General features: G+C 41.6%; 8 protein-coding genes and 1 non-coding gene across 9 annotated transcripts; 5 read left to right on the top strand and 4 right to left on the bottom strand. All coding sequences in view use genetic code 12, as the record gives it.

Annotated features, from left to right (window-relative positions):
• Window positions 1-77: 77 nt before the first annotated feature.
• Window positions 78-1,541, top strand: PSN45_001650 (uncharacterized protein; the record flags this gene model as incomplete). Its single annotated transcript, XM_006689734.1, has 1 exon — window positions 78-1,541. The coding sequence occupies one exon, from the start codon at window positions 78-80 to the stop codon at window positions 1,539-1,541; it is 1,464 nt and encodes a 487-aa protein (XP_006689797.1).
• A 72-nt stretch (window positions 1,542-1,613) lies between these two features.
• Window positions 1,614-6,515, bottom strand: PSN45_001649 (uncharacterized protein; the record flags this gene model as incomplete). Its single annotated transcript, XM_006689735.1, has 1 exon — window positions 1,614-6,515. One exon carries the CDS (start codon window positions 6,513-6,515, stop codon window positions 1,614-1,616), a length of 4,902 nt encoding a protein of 1,633 aa, XP_006689798.1.
• Window positions 6,516-6,578: 63 nt separating this feature from the next.
• On the bottom strand, window positions 6,579-7,544 carry PPA2 (inorganic pyrophosphatase; the record flags this gene model as incomplete). The annotated part of the gene is made up of 1 exon (XM_006689736.2): window positions 6,579-7,544. One exon carries the CDS (start codon window positions 7,542-7,544, stop codon window positions 6,579-6,581), a length of 966 nt encoding a protein of 321 aa, XP_006689799.1.
• Window positions 7,545-7,675: 131 nt separating this feature from the next.
• On the bottom strand, window positions 7,676-10,291 carry PSN45_001647 (uncharacterized protein; the record flags this gene model as incomplete). The annotated part of the gene is made up of 1 exon (XM_006689737.2): window positions 7,676-10,291. One exon carries the CDS (start codon window positions 10,289-10,291, stop codon window positions 7,676-7,678), a length of 2,616 nt encoding a protein of 871 aa, XP_006689800.1.
• A 495-nt stretch (window positions 10,292-10,786) lies between these two features.
• Window positions 10,787-10,900, top strand: PSN45_001646. The gene has a single exon. It is a non-coding gene; the product is annotated as a tRNA-Ser (tRNA).
• Window positions 10,901-10,933: 33 nt separating this feature from the next.
• BUD31 (Component of the SF3b subcomplex of the U2 snRNP) lies at window positions 10,934-11,365 on the top strand (the record flags this gene model as incomplete). The annotated part of the gene is made up of 1 exon (XM_006689739.1): window positions 10,934-11,365. The coding sequence occupies one exon, from the start codon at window positions 10,934-10,936 to the stop codon at window positions 11,363-11,365; it is 432 nt and encodes a 143-aa protein (XP_006689802.1).
• A 143-nt stretch (window positions 11,366-11,508) lies between these two features.
• On the bottom strand, window positions 11,509-13,332 carry HCM1 (Forkhead transcription factor; the record flags this gene model as incomplete). Its single annotated transcript, XM_066157704.1, has 1 exon — window positions 11,509-13,332. The coding sequence occupies one exon, from the start codon at window positions 13,330-13,332 to the stop codon at window positions 11,509-11,511; it is 1,824 nt and encodes a 607-aa protein (XP_066013801.1).
• A 728-nt stretch (window positions 13,333-14,060) lies between these two features.
• Window positions 14,061-15,185, top strand: PSN45_001643 (uncharacterized protein; the record flags this gene model as incomplete). Its single annotated transcript, XM_006690359.1, has 1 exon — window positions 14,061-15,185. One exon carries the CDS (start codon window positions 14,061-14,063, stop codon window positions 15,183-15,185), a length of 1,125 nt encoding a protein of 374 aa, XP_006690422.1.
• Window positions 15,186-15,418: 233 nt separating this feature from the next.
• On the top strand, window positions 15,419-16,365 carry CTP1 (CtIP- endonuclease; the record flags this gene model as incomplete). The annotated part of the gene is made up of 2 exons (XM_006689740.1): window positions 15,419-15,436; window positions 15,499-16,365. The coding sequence occupies 2 exons, from the start codon at window positions 15,419-15,421 to the stop codon at window positions 16,363-16,365; spliced, it is 885 nt and encodes a 294-aa protein (XP_006689803.1).
• Window positions 16,366-16,403: the final 38 nt, after the last annotated feature.

The following is a 16,403-nucleotide window of genomic DNA, read 5'->3' as shown; positions in this document are numbered from 1 at the left end:
CTAGACAATTATAATTTATTCTTAGGAGAGTGCTAAAAGTTCGCGACAGGCTTCCAACTGTCACTATATTCGCATATATGCTTGTTCCACCCGATAACTTTGGATTAGTTGAGCCCGGGTTGTATCGCTGTTCTAAGTTGGACTCCGACAACTTTCCGTTCTTAGAGACGTTAAACTTGAAGTCCATTTTACTATTAGATGCAGAAAATCCTCCAAGGCCGTTGAAAACGTTTATCAGTAACAACAATATCGACTTGGTCAGTTTAGGAGGCTTGAAGGTTTCCAACCATAATCATACGGGAAATAACAACAGGAATGTCACAAACAGAGAATCCAACTATAATGAGAATTCACTCCCAGATGGAGGCTCTGGTACCCACTCCAATTCTAGTTCGGCTTCAAATTCAAGAAATGGTTCAAGATCAGGTTCAGAGACAACCTCTCCAGTTATACTATCTCAGGGGACCTTTCCTAAGGAAACGAATCTACAGATGATCAACTTAAATGTAGCTTCCAAAAAGAACGATCAGTGGATGTTAATAGAGAAGAACTTGATCAAAAAGGCATTTGAAATCTTATTAAACACCACTAAGTACAATTTATTGATCGTTGACAGCACATCTACGTTGGTGAGTATCTTGAGAAAAATCCAGAAATGGAACTTCAACTCTATTGTCAACGAATTCAGAATCTACAATGGACAGAGTGCAAAGAGCAACTATTATGCCGAAAACTTTCTCGAACTAATAGATATTGAATTGGTGCCTTTTGAAATTGACCAATTGAATCAGTTTCTAAAGATGCAACAAGAACAGTTACAAAAGACTGATGACCTTATTTCTAAAAGTCCTGAGTTGGCTCGTTCAGGCTCGTTCAATCATTCGGGTCTGTTCTCATTTAGAGATGATGAAAATTTATGGGATGGTGACACTAAAGAATTGATAGACGATGATGATATTGATGATGATCTACTATCTGCATCTCCTCAAATCCCAGTCAATTTGTTAAAAATTGTTGAGAAGAAACGTAATAATCTGATTGAGCTCAGTGATGATGATAAGCTGGTAACCCCAGGAACTTCTCCCAGGCATATTGCTTCTAATGCCAACTGCAGCCCCATGAGCACGGACGCATTGACAACAGCAGCAAAGCACTACTGGGATAAAAGAAAACCATCTTTGGATGCCAAAATCACCCGTCCCATCCACAACTCCATGTTCAGAAACTCTTACTCAAACAGTGGTTTCCCACTGCCGATGTCAGCCCGGTCTTCCTTTGAGAATATTAACTCTCCGCATCTCAGGAGAGCTTCAAGAGGTGAAAGAAAGTCTATCAAAATGGAAGATATAAATGACCTTGAGGAGAAGAGATTAAGGGGAAAATATGAATTCAAATATTATAAGAACATGAACAAGTACAACGTTAACTTCGACAATGTTGGTTACATAAAGTTGAGGTTACCCCCTAGCAATAAACTTCCAGACTGGTTCATTAGAGGGAGAGACTTCTGGGAGGAGTCCTATATAAAGTTTCGTTCTTAAGGTTACTACCAATATTAACTTTTATAATGTACATGAAAACGAGTGGATTAAGCTCGTAATCGCTCATTTATTCTATGCTAAATAGTCCTTTAACGAACTGATCTCTTCGATCAAATTCTTGACGAACGAGTCAAAAGGCTGACCTCCACCTTCAATGATTCGTTGTTCCTCTACAGAGCTTGGTGATATTCTTGAGGTTAAGAACTTAGGGTGTTTCAACAAGTTGTTGATATAGTCGACAAAGTCTTCTCTTTTGGCCTCTGAATCAAGCCCTGGCAATACTGGAACGTCAACGGTATTGGAGTCTTGCACAACGGTATTAACCCCAAAATAACCCTCAACGTTGTATTTCTTTAACAAGAAGAATATCAACAATAGCTGACTGGTTTCGTTGATATTGGCAGACGTGATTTTGATTGTGGATGAATCCTTGGCCCAACTCTCGATACAAGATTCAATTGGCTTTTTGAATGTAGTCAACCCAAAGCAGATATCGGGTAATACAGAGGGACCGATATTGCTTAATGAGAACAAGAAAATTGGTAAGATTCCATTTGTCCAAATTCTATGAAGTTGTGGAGAAGAAGAAATATTCAAGTCCACATTCTTGATGGAATTTGAAATTGTGCTTCCTTGCAAAACGGTAAACAATCGGTTGTCGATGAAGCTTTTTGCGATAACATCAACCTTCATCAATTCCTGGATGAACATCAAGCTCAACTGAGCAAACATATAATCACCATTCACTTCAATCAAATGGGAGAAGGAATACAAGTTTAGTAATGACCGAATCAAGTCATTCCTCTCCACTACCTTAGCCATTTCGAACTGGTTATTGCGTGATACCTTGATTTCGACAAACAATTTCAAAGTTGACAATATCAAAAGAACATCATCAACTCTATCATCCATCTTCACTATCTCAGTCTCCTTCTTGGTCTTTGACAAGTAAACACTGTTCTGGATCTCCACCAATACCGTCTTGGTCGCCTTATTCACAATCAAGTCAAACAAGTCCCTCACAACACTGAAATATTCAACTAAAAGTTCAGTTTCATTTTGAATCATTGACAAAGAACAATATATGACTCTCAATAAGGGTCTGTAGTATCCATTACTTTGGGTTAAATTCTTAATGAATGACATGCTTTCAGAAGCAAGAAGCTCAGCCGAAGTCTTCAATAAGTCAAAAACAATCTTCGGATCCTTTTCAACCTTCGGAGAATTGTAAATCGTGTAGATAATGTAAAAGCAAATTTGAATTCTGGTATGAAAAATTTCAAAGAAGAAATCGGCTGGTAGCCCTTCATCGATGTTGGTCCTTAGTAAATGGGTACAGAATTTGATAAAGTCGTTACTCAAGATAGGAGCATCCATTCTGCATAAGGCTGTTAACAAAGCCCCCAAAGACTTGGCCACATCGACTTGAACACTCAAGTATTGCAATTCAACCTCAGACGCAATGATCTTCTCATTTAACTGAGGCCATGCTTCTTTGGAAGAAAACATCCCATCCATGACAGTCAAATTATAGACTGTGGAGATACCAAACCTATTTCTCTTCACCAAAGAACACCTAAAATCTGAGATCTTGAAGTTCTTAAAGTTTCTCTCAAATTCCAATTCAAGGTCGTTGTGCAAAGAGCTGTGATACGATTTAATGGTAAAAAATGACCTGAGAGACCCTTCAAATCCCTTAGAAGCCAAAAACAGAGTGATTTTGTTTCTGGTTTTGTCATTTTTGGTCGAAAATAAGTACAACGCCAATACCTCAAATATCTTGGATATCAACTTCAACTTGTAGCAATTTGCAACATACTCATCAACAGTTTTCATTGAGGTCACGATAGGAGAGCTGACTTTGGTGATCAATTGATCGATAAAGGCATGGTCTTCATCAGAACTGATGTCTGTTGAGGAATTAATTGAACTCCAATTGTTGATTACTAGGACCATCGAGTCTACCAAGTGGAGGGCCACTGGATCAGGAAAGTATTCGATGTTCTTGATATTATTTCTTAAGACTTTAACCAAAGAGTGGTCAGTGTGAGTTTGTGACTTCGTTCCATTATCTTTCAAGTTATTGACAATGTCCCTAACTCCTAACAACAGCACACATAGTCCTTCTTGGTCCCCCCTCATAACAGCAGAAATGAAATCGTAGATGGCAACCTTCACATTATAATTATCAAAGTCGTTCTCTAGGTCAGCAATAATAGACATCAATAAAATCTGAGTATTGTTTCTACCCAAATGAGACAATAATGAAGGTCTCATATCATGAGGCCAGTCACCATTAGTAAGAGCGGTCAACAATGTCAAAATATCCTTTCTCAATGGTTCGAAAGTGGCGTAACATTTGACCAACTTAGGAACTTGGTTAAATAAAGAAGCTTCAAACGTGGAAGGACGATAATGAATAGAAGTCCTTATGGATACAATCAATTCAGAAAATTTCAATACACTTGAGAACCAGGTTTTACATAAAGATGAGGTGATATCCTTCAATTCGTACTCGATTATATCTTGTTCCAAGGATTCAATCAATGATGTCAATGGGTAACAAGTTCTTGAGAAGTCTGACTTATCAATTAAGAATGAATCAACAATCAACTTTGCAGGGGATCTGAAGACTTCACTTATCTTGCTGTTTGAAGACGAATTCTGTAATCCATAGACCATACTCAAGACATTCGCAAAAGTATCCAAAATTAAGGATCCTATCTCCATTTTCTGGTAAGAGTCATTGAATCTGCAGTGGATAAAAGACTCAAAAACCAAGATCAAGTGGTTGATACATTTGGATAAAACCATCGACTTAGTCTCCACTGAATGCTGGAAATAAGACAGCAAACTATCATGAGCAAGCACTTCTGTCAATTTTATAAAAGATAGCGTAAAGTCGTAGTTTCCATTGATCATTTCAATCGATGAGAAAATGGTGGAAACGAATCCTTCTTTTCCGCCATCTGATAATAGAATTGAACTGGACAAGTAACTCCATATTCTGTCACTTGCTAACGGATTCAAAAAGTAAAGTAAGTCACAAACTGCTTTGGAAAGTTTGACGTTTCGGGAGTGTAAACCTTGCTCCAATAGCCGGAGAATAATTTCAATCACATCTGATCCATCCATGTATGCAGACATGGTTTCAATTAAATAAATTCCTTCAGTAGATTCTGCATCCTTTAAAATTTGGGTCAATAAGACAAAAATATCAACAGTAAGTTCGACCTTTTCGACGTCAAAAGGGTCAAATACAATAGACAAGTTCTGTAAAACCCGACCTAAAAAGGCTATTCCGCTAAACCTGTAGAGAAAGGCCACCAAATCTTCGGAATCACTAGAGCCAGGGAGTATTTTCCCCTTGGTATTAACTTCCAATAACAATGATAACCTATTGTTGATTTCATAAGGAGGGTATATGTCAATTGATTTAGTCAACTTTATCAACTCTGTGTTTTCATCATCAATCACCGACATCAAGTTCAATTCTGACTTTTGGAACAGGCACATATACGATTTCATTTCTTTCAACTCGTTCAAGGCGAAGTTCCCATTAATAGATGCCAATTTCAAGAAAGAACTCAATTGGATAGGAAACTTTGCCCGTGTAAGAATCAATGCATTGTTAGTGGCTTGGTTTTCGAAAAATCTTTCTACTATGAAATCCGGACATGCTTTCATTACCATTGAAATTGTTGAGGCAATCTGAGGGTTTAAGGTAATCAACGGCATAGATGCTAGAATCAATGACGACAAGATTGTTGGATACAAATTGTCAAACTTAAGGATGTTGTTGACAGTAGCAATCTCATGAAACACGTTCAAGTCTCGGCATCTTATGCTCAAGTCATTGATTGAGTTGTCTATAAGTTCTACTCCAAGAACATTGGTAAACGAGCTGTTAGGAATCTCCTCTAACAAATAGCTCTTTCTCAATAGTATTATTGACCATGCATACATTGCAATGGCGTTCTTGTTGTCTGGACTGGTGATGATCTCATTGATCTGTTTGAATATAACAGCGTTGTTCATCAAGCTTTCGCTAGAATCACTCCCATAGTTCTTGTCCAAGTCAAGGAGAGATATGCAAACAACGCTGGATAAGGAATTGATGAGACTTAGACACTCCGATTCCGATTCTTTAATAATTGGGTTCAAGCTGACGGTAAAGTTCGTGGAATGCATGAGGTCGAACCAACCCAGTACAGATTTAGTCGATAAACTGTTGTTGTTGATAGACATCTCGACAAGGATTTTCAAATAGGTAACAATCGTGAGGAGGGTCTCTTTATAAATGAGACTGCTTATCTGTTCAGGCACCTCACTGATGTAAGTTTTGCTAGTCAAGCTAGTTATCTGATCTTGTAATCCTTTTATGGTGGAATCAAAGTATTCAGATGACAAGAACAAGTCTCTTCCCAAATTTTGGATGGTCAGGGAGCTGGAGGTATCCAATTTTCGGCTCAAAAGTTCCAATGAACACTCTAAAATGGTTCTCCTCTCTCTCAATATACTTGAGCTGTACAAGTACAACCTCTCCTGTTGTGCTAGGGTTTCTCTATCGTCAAGAAACTTGATTTTGGAATTCAACTTCAAGTCCTGTAACTTTGTTTCTGGATACCTCTTTGACACTTGAGAAATTATTCTCAAACAGTGTTTCTGATCGAGTTGGAGTATTTCACTAAGTTTTTTGGAGTCCGCCACATTCTGGTCGGTAATTCCCGTATAAAGGATTCCATTGAGGGTAATTTCCTTGGTACCAGCGGTGATGGTCTCACTGTCACTCTTGGTCAAAGGGTTGGAATCAGCCAAAAGCGACTTGTGGGACAACAAAAACTCATTCAACGAGTCGGAAATGTTCTGATCAAACGTGTTATCCAACAATGCCACCGCGTTGGCAAATGACCAGAGTTGGGTGGGTTGGCCAGGTTTTAATTTGGCAGAGATTCCCTTTATTGACTCAGGCATTTGCAAGGTCGATGTTTGTTTTCAAAAAAATTTTGCGCACTAGAAATTGTACATTAAGAGGTACTAACTGCTTCCACAATAGTACATGCGGTCGACGTGTTCAGGCAATGGCATGTCAGGTGTTGACGGGTTTAACAGGAGAGTTTTGTGGTCATAGGCTTCCTGGTACTTTAGCGACCCCGAAACACTCGTGTTGGCTATATTTGGCAATTTGGCAGCATCGGCCTTAATGTGACCATGGACTAACTTGTCCCATGCCTCGTGATTCTCTTGCACTAGGCGTATGGTTTCTTCACGGTTCTTAAACTCGCCGTTGAAGGCAAATTGGTTGGCAGGTTTCCCATCGGGGATCTTGTAATTTCGAAACCACTCTCTTGTAGCCTCTAGTAAGCCAGGACAAATGGTTTGTACATCGGCAATGTCGTGCAATTGCAGGGCCAACTGGTCCGCCGTGCGTACCACCACCACCTTCCAGTCCAACTCTCCGTCGTCAATCAACGCTAACGACCCCAACACCTTGACCCGTTCAATGGCACCGGTGTCCAATACTTGCGACCCGATTTCCACCACGTCCAATGGATCATTATCACCGTACAACCCCAACGAACCGTTCGAGTTCGTGGCATCTTCCCACGTCTGGGGCAATGCTCCGTAGTTATGAACGTACCCATGAAACGGGAATAAGTTCTTAACAAACCGTACATTCCCCTTTTTTATGTCCTGGGTGATGGGATTTCCCTCGAGCTTTGTGTTGATTTCAAACTTGGCATACGACCACCGGGGAATCTCCACCACCATGGTGGCGGTGCCATTCCGGGTATCTAGATCCAATGGTACGTCATGCATGAACGACTTGACGTTTCCATTGGTGTCTGTCAAGTACTTTTTGTAGTCGACAGAATACTTGGATCCCAGGTCCACGGTGGAGTAGCTGAGGGATCTGGAGTTTACCGGTGCCGTCAAGTGATTGGATGTGAGTTGGAGGCGCTGGGTGGCGATATTCCAGGGGGTTTTGTAGCCAGCAGCCATTTTTTTCAAAAGTTTTAACTTGTGAATTCTAATCATGCTTCTCCTCCATTACGTCCGAGGAAAATTCGCAGCTTCTTTCACGAGACTTTTATTGACAGTTGCGAAAAAGCCTATATAGACACAATGAATAATTATGCTGGAGGAGGTCCCGTATATACGAAGTTTCCCTTGGTGTCAAAACCAGCGTTCTGGTCTGACATGCTGATGGCACTTTTGGCTTTGGCCTTCTCGATCTCGATCTTCGAGAGTCCCATTGGATCTTCAGGAATCCAGATGGTGGGAAGCGTCTGGGCAACATTGGGAGAACTATAGGCATGCCTATCATCGACCTCGTCCGGCTCAACGTTATAGTTGGCCGGTAATAACCTACGAGCGTGTCTGTAGTTGGCAAACACATCGGGTCTGATGAACCTCACAAACCAGTTGGTACTTTCCAACTTCTTCATGTCTCTATCTGCCAACACTGGTGTCACCGAGTAGACGGTTTCGTTCTGGTTGATCTCAGCGTCTTCCTTGATCAAGTCTTGTTTGACCTGGCTATTAACCTTGTTCTCATTGGCAATGGCCGCTTCCAAGTGCTTGTCGGGTTGAGACTGGTGGTGCCTATACCTTCTGACGTCCAAAACCTTGGTTTTATAGTCAGTTTGGCCATTGTAGGAAGGAGTCTCGGAAACACCATCAAGAGGCTTCATCACATCGATTGGCACAACCGACAACAAGTGCCCAAAGCTCTGGTTCAACGTGTAATGGCAGAATGCGGTGAACCCAATACCAATGGCCTGGAGCACAATAGGACCCCAACCTTTACCAACCACAAAAATTCCCAAGAGACACACTTGACCCAAGTAGATTCCAATGATGGTTTGAAACAAGGCTTTAGGATAGTGCATACCTCTCACGTCGGGGCCGGGAAGCATGATATAGGTTAAGTTATAACTGTAGGCGAGAAACACCAAAAGGAACGCCAAAAATGCAAATATTAAAATCATGGGAGAGATGATGGCATACGCCAACGTGATACACACCAAGTTGATATACACTGGGAATGTGGTCCCATATGTCATTCCATCCAAGGTTGTATACCGGGTGTGTTTTTTCCGAACGGTTTTGTCTAACAATGTGGTCAAAAAGTAAAACACAAATAGCGAAACCACCTGGAATAAGGTAGTACCACTGATGGTGAAGCCTTGTAAAACAATATATGAAATGAAAAAGTTCGATGCTTTTGGCAAATTACTGGCCAACAACTGCATGGCCGAAGTAGGGTTATCAATAATCTGAGTCACCACCGATGAGGCAGATGAGGCCAAGGTTACCACGATGAACGAGTTGACAATCAAGAACCCAAAGTACGTGTCATGGGCAAACAATTCAATCTGTTGGACAGTAGCACATCCCGCCACTCGGCCGTTAGCTCTAATAAACACAGGTAAAACTGCAAACAACACCTTCAATAAGATGGTTGGCAAAAGACCTGTGATAATCCCTAATAACTTTTTTTTCAATTTCAAAATCCACCTCAACCAAGGCAATTTGTTGGTCAAGTAGGTGATGTTTGAAATCACACCCACAAAGGCCACTGGAACTGCCCAAAGAATGATCACAGCCGTTACGGCAGCAATTGCAATCAAAGTTCTCACATTTGCTTCCCACCAAAACAACCTCAAGTTGGCCCAAATCACGTCTCCTGGCTCCATTCCGGTGGCACACGCCTTCATTCTCAAGGGATTGTGATGAATAGTGGACTGGAACGCCAATTGGGCGGTGTACTGGTTTTCAAACTCGACGAAAATGGAGTTTTTGGGTTTAGAAGTCTTATGGGCCTTCTGAAGTTTTTTGACTTCAGCGTCAACCTTGGGAATTTCTTCCAAGCAATAGTCTATGGTGTCAACTTTTGACTTGAAAAGCCCATTGGCTCTGTGCCGGGGTCTCTTTTTCTCAGGAACATAAGAGTTGATGTTTCCTGGGTCTTCCACCAAAACCTTCTTCTTTTCGCTCTTCAACTTCCTCTTGTAGGCCTTCGCCAACAAACTGTTTTCCGCTGCCTCCAACTTATGAACCAAGTTGGTTCTCCTTCTGATCTTGCCGTCAAGCTTCCTCAAGTTTCTCACCACCCACACTCTCTTCACTCCGTTAAACATCTTGAAAAACTGCTTTTCATCCAACAAAGCATCCGGAACCGACTGGAACAAAATGGTTCTTGACGACAACTTCTTTGCGTACTTGGGAGACGCCAAAGCTGCACACCTTATGGAGTTGTAAAAGAATAGTTCTCTAAAAATCACCGCCATGACCGCTCCATAGAACACCCATCCAACAAGTACATGGGCATAGTACCGGTTGTGGTCTTTGACGTTGGAAATTGATAGCTGGTCGAACCCCTCGTTTCCGTTTCCATTTGTGGCATTTATCGGTAATAAAATCACATACGTGAAAACACCTCCAAAGAAGATGGCCATCATCATGAAAATGTATCTCAAGAAAAAGTACCCATCCAACCCAGCATACTGAATGACTTGTGACTGGGTTCTGAAAAGCAACTTGAAGATCCACGAGATGGGATCAATTGATAGTTCAGGGGGTTGAGACTCCTCGGGGCCGATTTTGAAGGATGATCTGGGACTGTAAATTCTCTTGAACTTGACCCTCAAGAGCAAGAAGCCACCCAAAAAGCAACCAAATAGGGCAAGGTTGGCCAACAAAGACGATACCACCGCCAGTGTGGAGGTGGATCTGCTATCTGTCATTATTGTTCAAATGATGTTTCAGTGAGCAATTTGAAGATGTTTTGTTACAATTTTTTCAACTAAGCTCGCTTGTTTATATGCCTGCAAATAATGTGCACAGGGCCAAAATATAAGGTACCAGTTGCGCAAATGTAAAACCTTCGAGGACAAAAACACTAAAAGTATTAGTTGCCAGATGTTGGGTTTGGCCACTTGAGATCCTGCAGAACTATGAATGTGATATTTTTGCTCGAGCAACCATTTCCCCCTTCGGGGCAGAGGTTCGTGATCGGATGGATTTTTAATTGCTAGCGCACGGCTGGTGACAGCTTTGTGCAGGAGGTGAAACGGTGGTGGCAGAGAGTTTTTTGTGTCTTGTTATCATTCACCACTGCATACATGTAATCGAACATGTGTGTACTGTTTGGAACCATATGATGGTCTTTTGGTCTTTTTTTGTCGATATTTCACCTGTTTTGTCGTGGTTCAATGGGAAACTTTTTTTCCAGAGTTCGCGGCATTGTGGCCGAGTGGTTAAGGCGATGCACTCGAATCGTGTTTCATCTGAAACGGAATATTTGGGTTATGCATTGGGTTTCGCCCGCGCAGGTTCGAATCCTGCTGATGTCGTCATTCTCATTTTTTTTTTATTTACACAACAAGATGCCTAAAGTCAAATCCAGTAAAAGAGGTGGTAAACCACCAGAAGGCTACACCAAGATCGAGCCGACGATATCCAAGCTCGTCCAGAAACTTAAAGACGCCCAAACCCAAACCGAAAAGCACTCGGTATGGAAAATCATCCAGATCAATCACCAGATCTCTCGTTATGTTTACACAATGCATTATAATAGAAAACTCATAGACAAACCACTCTACGAGTGGCTCCTCAAACAGAAGTACGTTGACGCAAACTTGATTGCCAAGTGGAAGAAACAGGGCTACGAGAAGCTCTGCTGTCTCAATTGTATACGAAAAGAAGACAACAACTTTGGCTCATCGTGCATTTGTCGGGTGCCGAAGCAGGATCTTTCAGATGACAAACCCGTGGAGTGTGTCAAGTGTGGGTGTAAAGGATGTTCCAGTACAGATTAAGGAATTACTTATAATAATACACACAGTAGTTAAAAAAAATAGAGCTAATAATACATAATGGCACAAACTAAGTCCTCATTTCATCCCATCCCAATTATCATAAATACCGTAATCATCAACTTTGTCATTAAATCGTTAAATGTTTAATCGTGCAACTTATCAGCCGAGCTGACTGAAGAGCTCAATCTTCCCTCTTTGAATAAGGTTCTGGATGACTCGATGGACGACTGACTACCAATCTTCCTGCTGTTAGCAGGAGACTCAAATGCCCTTAAGATCATGTCATCGTCATCATATGAATGTAATGCACTTTGACTGGTGATCAACGGACTGTAGTAGAAGTCATCCAAATAACCAGGGGAGTTCCAAAGCTTTTTGGCACTGGTTTGTGGTGTCTTCAAGATTCTTATTGGGGTCTTGATAGTAGCTTTGGGAGTCTTCATATGAACCAAATTGAACGAATGAGAACGTGTGTGAGAAGCATGATGGCTGGTTGGTTGAGTGTTGGTGGTTTTAAGATTCTGAGGTTGATTGGTGGTTTGAGAGGTTGAATTAATGGCATTCAGAATTGACTGGGAAGGATTGAAGTGTGCCGAATTTAAATTGGTATTGGAGCTGTTGCTGAATACATGGGATGATTGGTATTGGATGTTTGGAATGTGGTGGTTGATAGCGCCTGCTTTATAAACCTTTCCAGGGGTTAAGGGTTGTAACAAAGGTCCTGTCTCATTGGGTCTAATTGGACTCAACTCCAAGTTTGAATTACAGCTGAAGCTTGAGGTGAAAGTCAAGTTCTTACCTGCCACCAAAGGCTTATTGGGGCTGTGGCTGATAATCACCTTGGGAGTATTCATCAAGTCAAAATGAGTGCCATTATTGGTTTTGGCCGGTGGAGGTGACAAGCTCCAATTCTGATCAAATGGAGCACCCAAGTCACTTCTATTAGATACCTTTTGTCTCTTGTGGAACCCTACATCGTCTTCATCCATTTCTTCATGAAAATGGTTGTCATTCTTGCGATGATAGTCCGCGGCTTCGTTCATGCCGGCGAACGAAGCTTCATTAGAGTCGTAATAGTTTGGTGATGAAGGGATGGAGCCAATGGTTCTCTTTCGGGAGCGAGCCAATCCCTGGGGTTCTTGCAGTAATTGTTGGCTCGCCATTTGTTGCAACTCCAGTTGTTGATTGAGATGATTGGATTGCGAACTATTATAGATCTGTTCCATAATCTCTTGATAAGAACCCTTCTTGTTATTTCTCAGTTTCAAAAACTGGTCTTCACAGCCCGCTTCAATACACCAAAAGTGGCCCTTGCCATCTTTTGACTTCTCACCTTTTATAAAGGCTTTGTTCAACGACAAGTTGTGACGAATGGAGTTCTGCCAACCCACGTCTTCCTTCTTGTAATATTTGAAGGTTTCCGAAATCCACTGGTAGATGGATGACAAGGTCAATCGCTTATCCGGGTGGGACAAAATAGACATACCAATCAATGTGGCATAACTGTAGGGAGGTTTATCATTAGACTGAATGTCAAAAGCTTTCTTGTCTTTCTTCTTTTTCTTCTTTGGCTTTTCCTGGTCAAACTCATCATCGAAAGAGGACAAGTTGGTGGAGGGGACCGGAGGAGGAGAAGAATTATACGCCTGTGACTGACTCGGTCTCAAGTACGGATACTGCGAGGATGCATTGGAATTGTACTTCAAGTGGTTTTGTGGAGAAGAAAACGCAGGACTCAAAAGTAAGTGTTTGCTCAAGTTCAACCCGTCGATACCTTCGCCATTGTCGTAATTCTTGATGGGAGTCTCGATGAGGGATGAATTCGCGTCCGAAACCTGTTTCTTGATGCCCGAAACACTTCCAGGAGGAGTGGTAATTTTCTGATTGTGGATTGACTTCATGGGTAAAGGCGTGTTTATTTCGATCTTCAGGTCCTGTAAGGGGATTCTGAAGCCATCAACGGACATGGTGAAGTAAGTGGTGTTGGAAAAACGACTTCAGGGGATAATTTATTGAGAATTAATGGAACGGCACCAATTTGATGGATACGTGATTATTTGTGAGCTGGAAAGTTTCAGCCTGGTGCGACACTTGTAGGGAAGTTGAATAGATGGTAAAAAGCACCACTTTAAAGAAGTTGGAAGTAAAAAAGATGATTTGATCCGAAAAGAAAAAGAAACCCTGAGGACTAATATATTAGAAAGTCTTGATGTTCCCTATATATCTGAAGTAGAGAAAATTTTTAAAGTGAAGAAACGCGATTTTACTTTTTCGATCTTCCCATAAACAGTAACGCGAATTTCTCGTCTTCGCGTTTTTTTGAAATTGGTGATTTCCTGCCATTTAGGCATTGTCTCGGGTTATTGATTAACGAATGGAATTTTTGTGTTTCAGTGTCACTTCAACCGTGTATTGTTGCTCTGCAATTGGTTTTATCCCTGAACAGGAATACCGTGCCTGTCTTGATAAGAGGTATCCATTTAGGTGATATCGCTATGTGGCTTTCCAATTTCGGTTAACTCAGGGTTTTTGGTGCACTCACTTACCCCTGAGCAGCCGGGATTCGTCGCTGGTGGCATCTTGGCCAATGGGCCTACATTTACGCACCCGCGCCGTATTTTTGTGTCTCGCTCGTGCTGTTCCCCCAACCCGCGAAAAATGCGAAACCACCGAATTTGTCACCTCGAGCTCCACCATGGATGATACAATTAGGTCGTTGATACGATTCGTTGTGCGAGGCTTCTACTCCAAGGAGTATATTCTAATTGTGGATGCCGTGTTGATCCACTCGGTGTTGTCCGAAGATGACCTTATTTATCTTTTGGGAATCCAGCGGAAAGAGCTTCGTATGTTCTGCAACAAGTTGGTGGATGATAGGTTACTAGGGGCTCAGTACCAAAAAGAAGAGAATCCCCAACTGCGGCAGATTTCAAGAACCTACTACTATATTCACATCACCGAGGCGGTTGATTCAATCAAATGGCGAGCCCATTTTGTCGTGAATAAAATCAAACAGGAAATGAACCAGTTTGGTAATCCCCATGGGTACATCTGTAAGCGATGTACCAAGAAGTTCAGTCAATTGGATGCCATTGCGTTGTTGAGCTCTGACAGATCCCTGTTTGTATGTGATAACTGTGGGTTTAGCTTGGTGGAAGATGATTCTAATGAACAGGCATCGATAAAGCAAGAGTCGCTAGAAAAGCTACGGACCCAAATTGACCCTATCATTGACTTTTTGAAGAAAATTGATGAGTCTGTGGTTGAAGATAATACATTCGAAGCAGCATTGGTCAATGCCATTCCTGCTCAATCTTCTTCTTTGGGTTCGTACTCGTTACCTTCGAGATTCAAGAACTCGAAATTGACAGCAAACTCGACCGCCAACTTGAAATCACAGGCTGCAACCTTACATGTTTCTATCACTGCCGTCGATGAAAATGAAGATAAAGAAAGACAAATTAGAGAAGAAAAGATCCAGAAGATCCAACAAAATGCGTTACCAGCCTGGCATTCTGCCTCTACTGTGGGAAAGGAGACCCCTTCGGCCAATCAGACCCCCGAACCACCATCTTTCAAATCGGAACCCGAAATCGCTTCTGCTTCTGGTCCCATCAAATCCGAATTCGAGTCTTCCAGTGGTACTGCAGTTGCAGATGAGACTCCAGCTCCGGTTGAGATGTCTTCTGAATTAAAGGACAAAGAGGCTCAAGATGCATTGACCGCCTATTACGCCGAGTTGGCTGCAAGAGAGGCACAAGATGACGATGACGAAGATGAAGACGATGAAGATGATTTCGACGACCTTGAGGATATATAAACAGCATCGCATCGATTTACCATAAATAGCATATACAAAATTCTGTGTTTTTTGTAAGGGAAGTACTGGGAGACTGTACTTTACAGGTTTACAAGGACTATTCAACTGTTTCTAATGCTACTTCCATATACTTTTCCTTCTCCTTTTCCTTTTCGTTTTATCTCTTCACCCCACATAATGAGTCAATGAAAAATAAAACTTCAATCACCGAGTCGCAAAAAAAAGTTTCAGCCATGTCTAGTGTTAAAAAGGTACGCAAACTAATAAGATTTAAACACGCCATACTCGGTAATACTAACCCTAATTTGTTTAGAAAACCGACCCTTTCAAGTCCTTTGTTGCTGGTGGAGTGGCTGGTGCCGTGGAAGGAGTCATCACCTATCCTTTCGAATTTGCAAAAACCCGGCTTCAGTTGGTTGATAAATCGTCCAAAGCTTCAAGAAATCCATTAGTATTAATCTATAACATCTCCAAAACCCAGGGAGTGAGCTCTTTATATGTGGGATGTCCTGCGTTTGTGGTGGGGAACACTGTCAAGGCGTCAATCCGGTTCTTGGGATTTGACTCGATCAAGGCCTTATTGGCCGATAAAGATGGGAAATTATCCGGTCCCAGGGGTGTTTTGGCAGGTTTGGGAGCTGGTTTATTGGAGTCTGTGGTAGCTGTGACACCTTTTGAGGCCATCAAAACCGCATTGATCGATGACAAACAAACCAAGTCTCCAAAGTATCAGAATGGCTTGATTTCTGGTAGTGTCAAATTATGTAGAGATATGGGATTTAAAGGTATTTACGCTGGAGTGGTGCCGGTTTCTATGAGACAAGCAGCCAACCAAGCCGTCAGATTGGGCTCCTATAATTCCATCAAAACCATGATTCAACAAGCTTCAAACACACCTGCAGATGTTCCATTGAACTCAGCTGCTACATTTGCAGTGGGTTCGATCGCTGGAACCGTCACTGTTTATACCACAATGCCCATTGATACGGTCAAAACAAGAATGCAAGCGTTGGGTGCCGATAAATTGTACTCATCTACGTTAAACTGTTTTGTCAGGATCTTTAGAGAAGAAGGTTTATCGACATTTTGGAAAGGTGCTACCCCCAGATTAGGTAGATTGGTGTTGAGTGGGGGAATTGTATTCACCATTTATGAAAAGATGTTGGTGGTATTGAATTAGAAATAACATAGTCATTAAAAGTATAGTTTTATATAAAA

The sequence above is a fragment of the Yamadazyma tenuis genome, chromosome 2 (genome assembly GCF_029203305.1).
Source record: "Yamadazyma tenuis chromosome 2, complete sequence".
NCBI classification, from domain to species: domain Eukaryota; kingdom Fungi; phylum Ascomycota; class Pichiomycetes; order Serinales; family Debaryomycetaceae; genus Yamadazyma; species Yamadazyma tenuis.
This window is presented reverse-complemented; position numbering and strand designations above follow the sequence as displayed.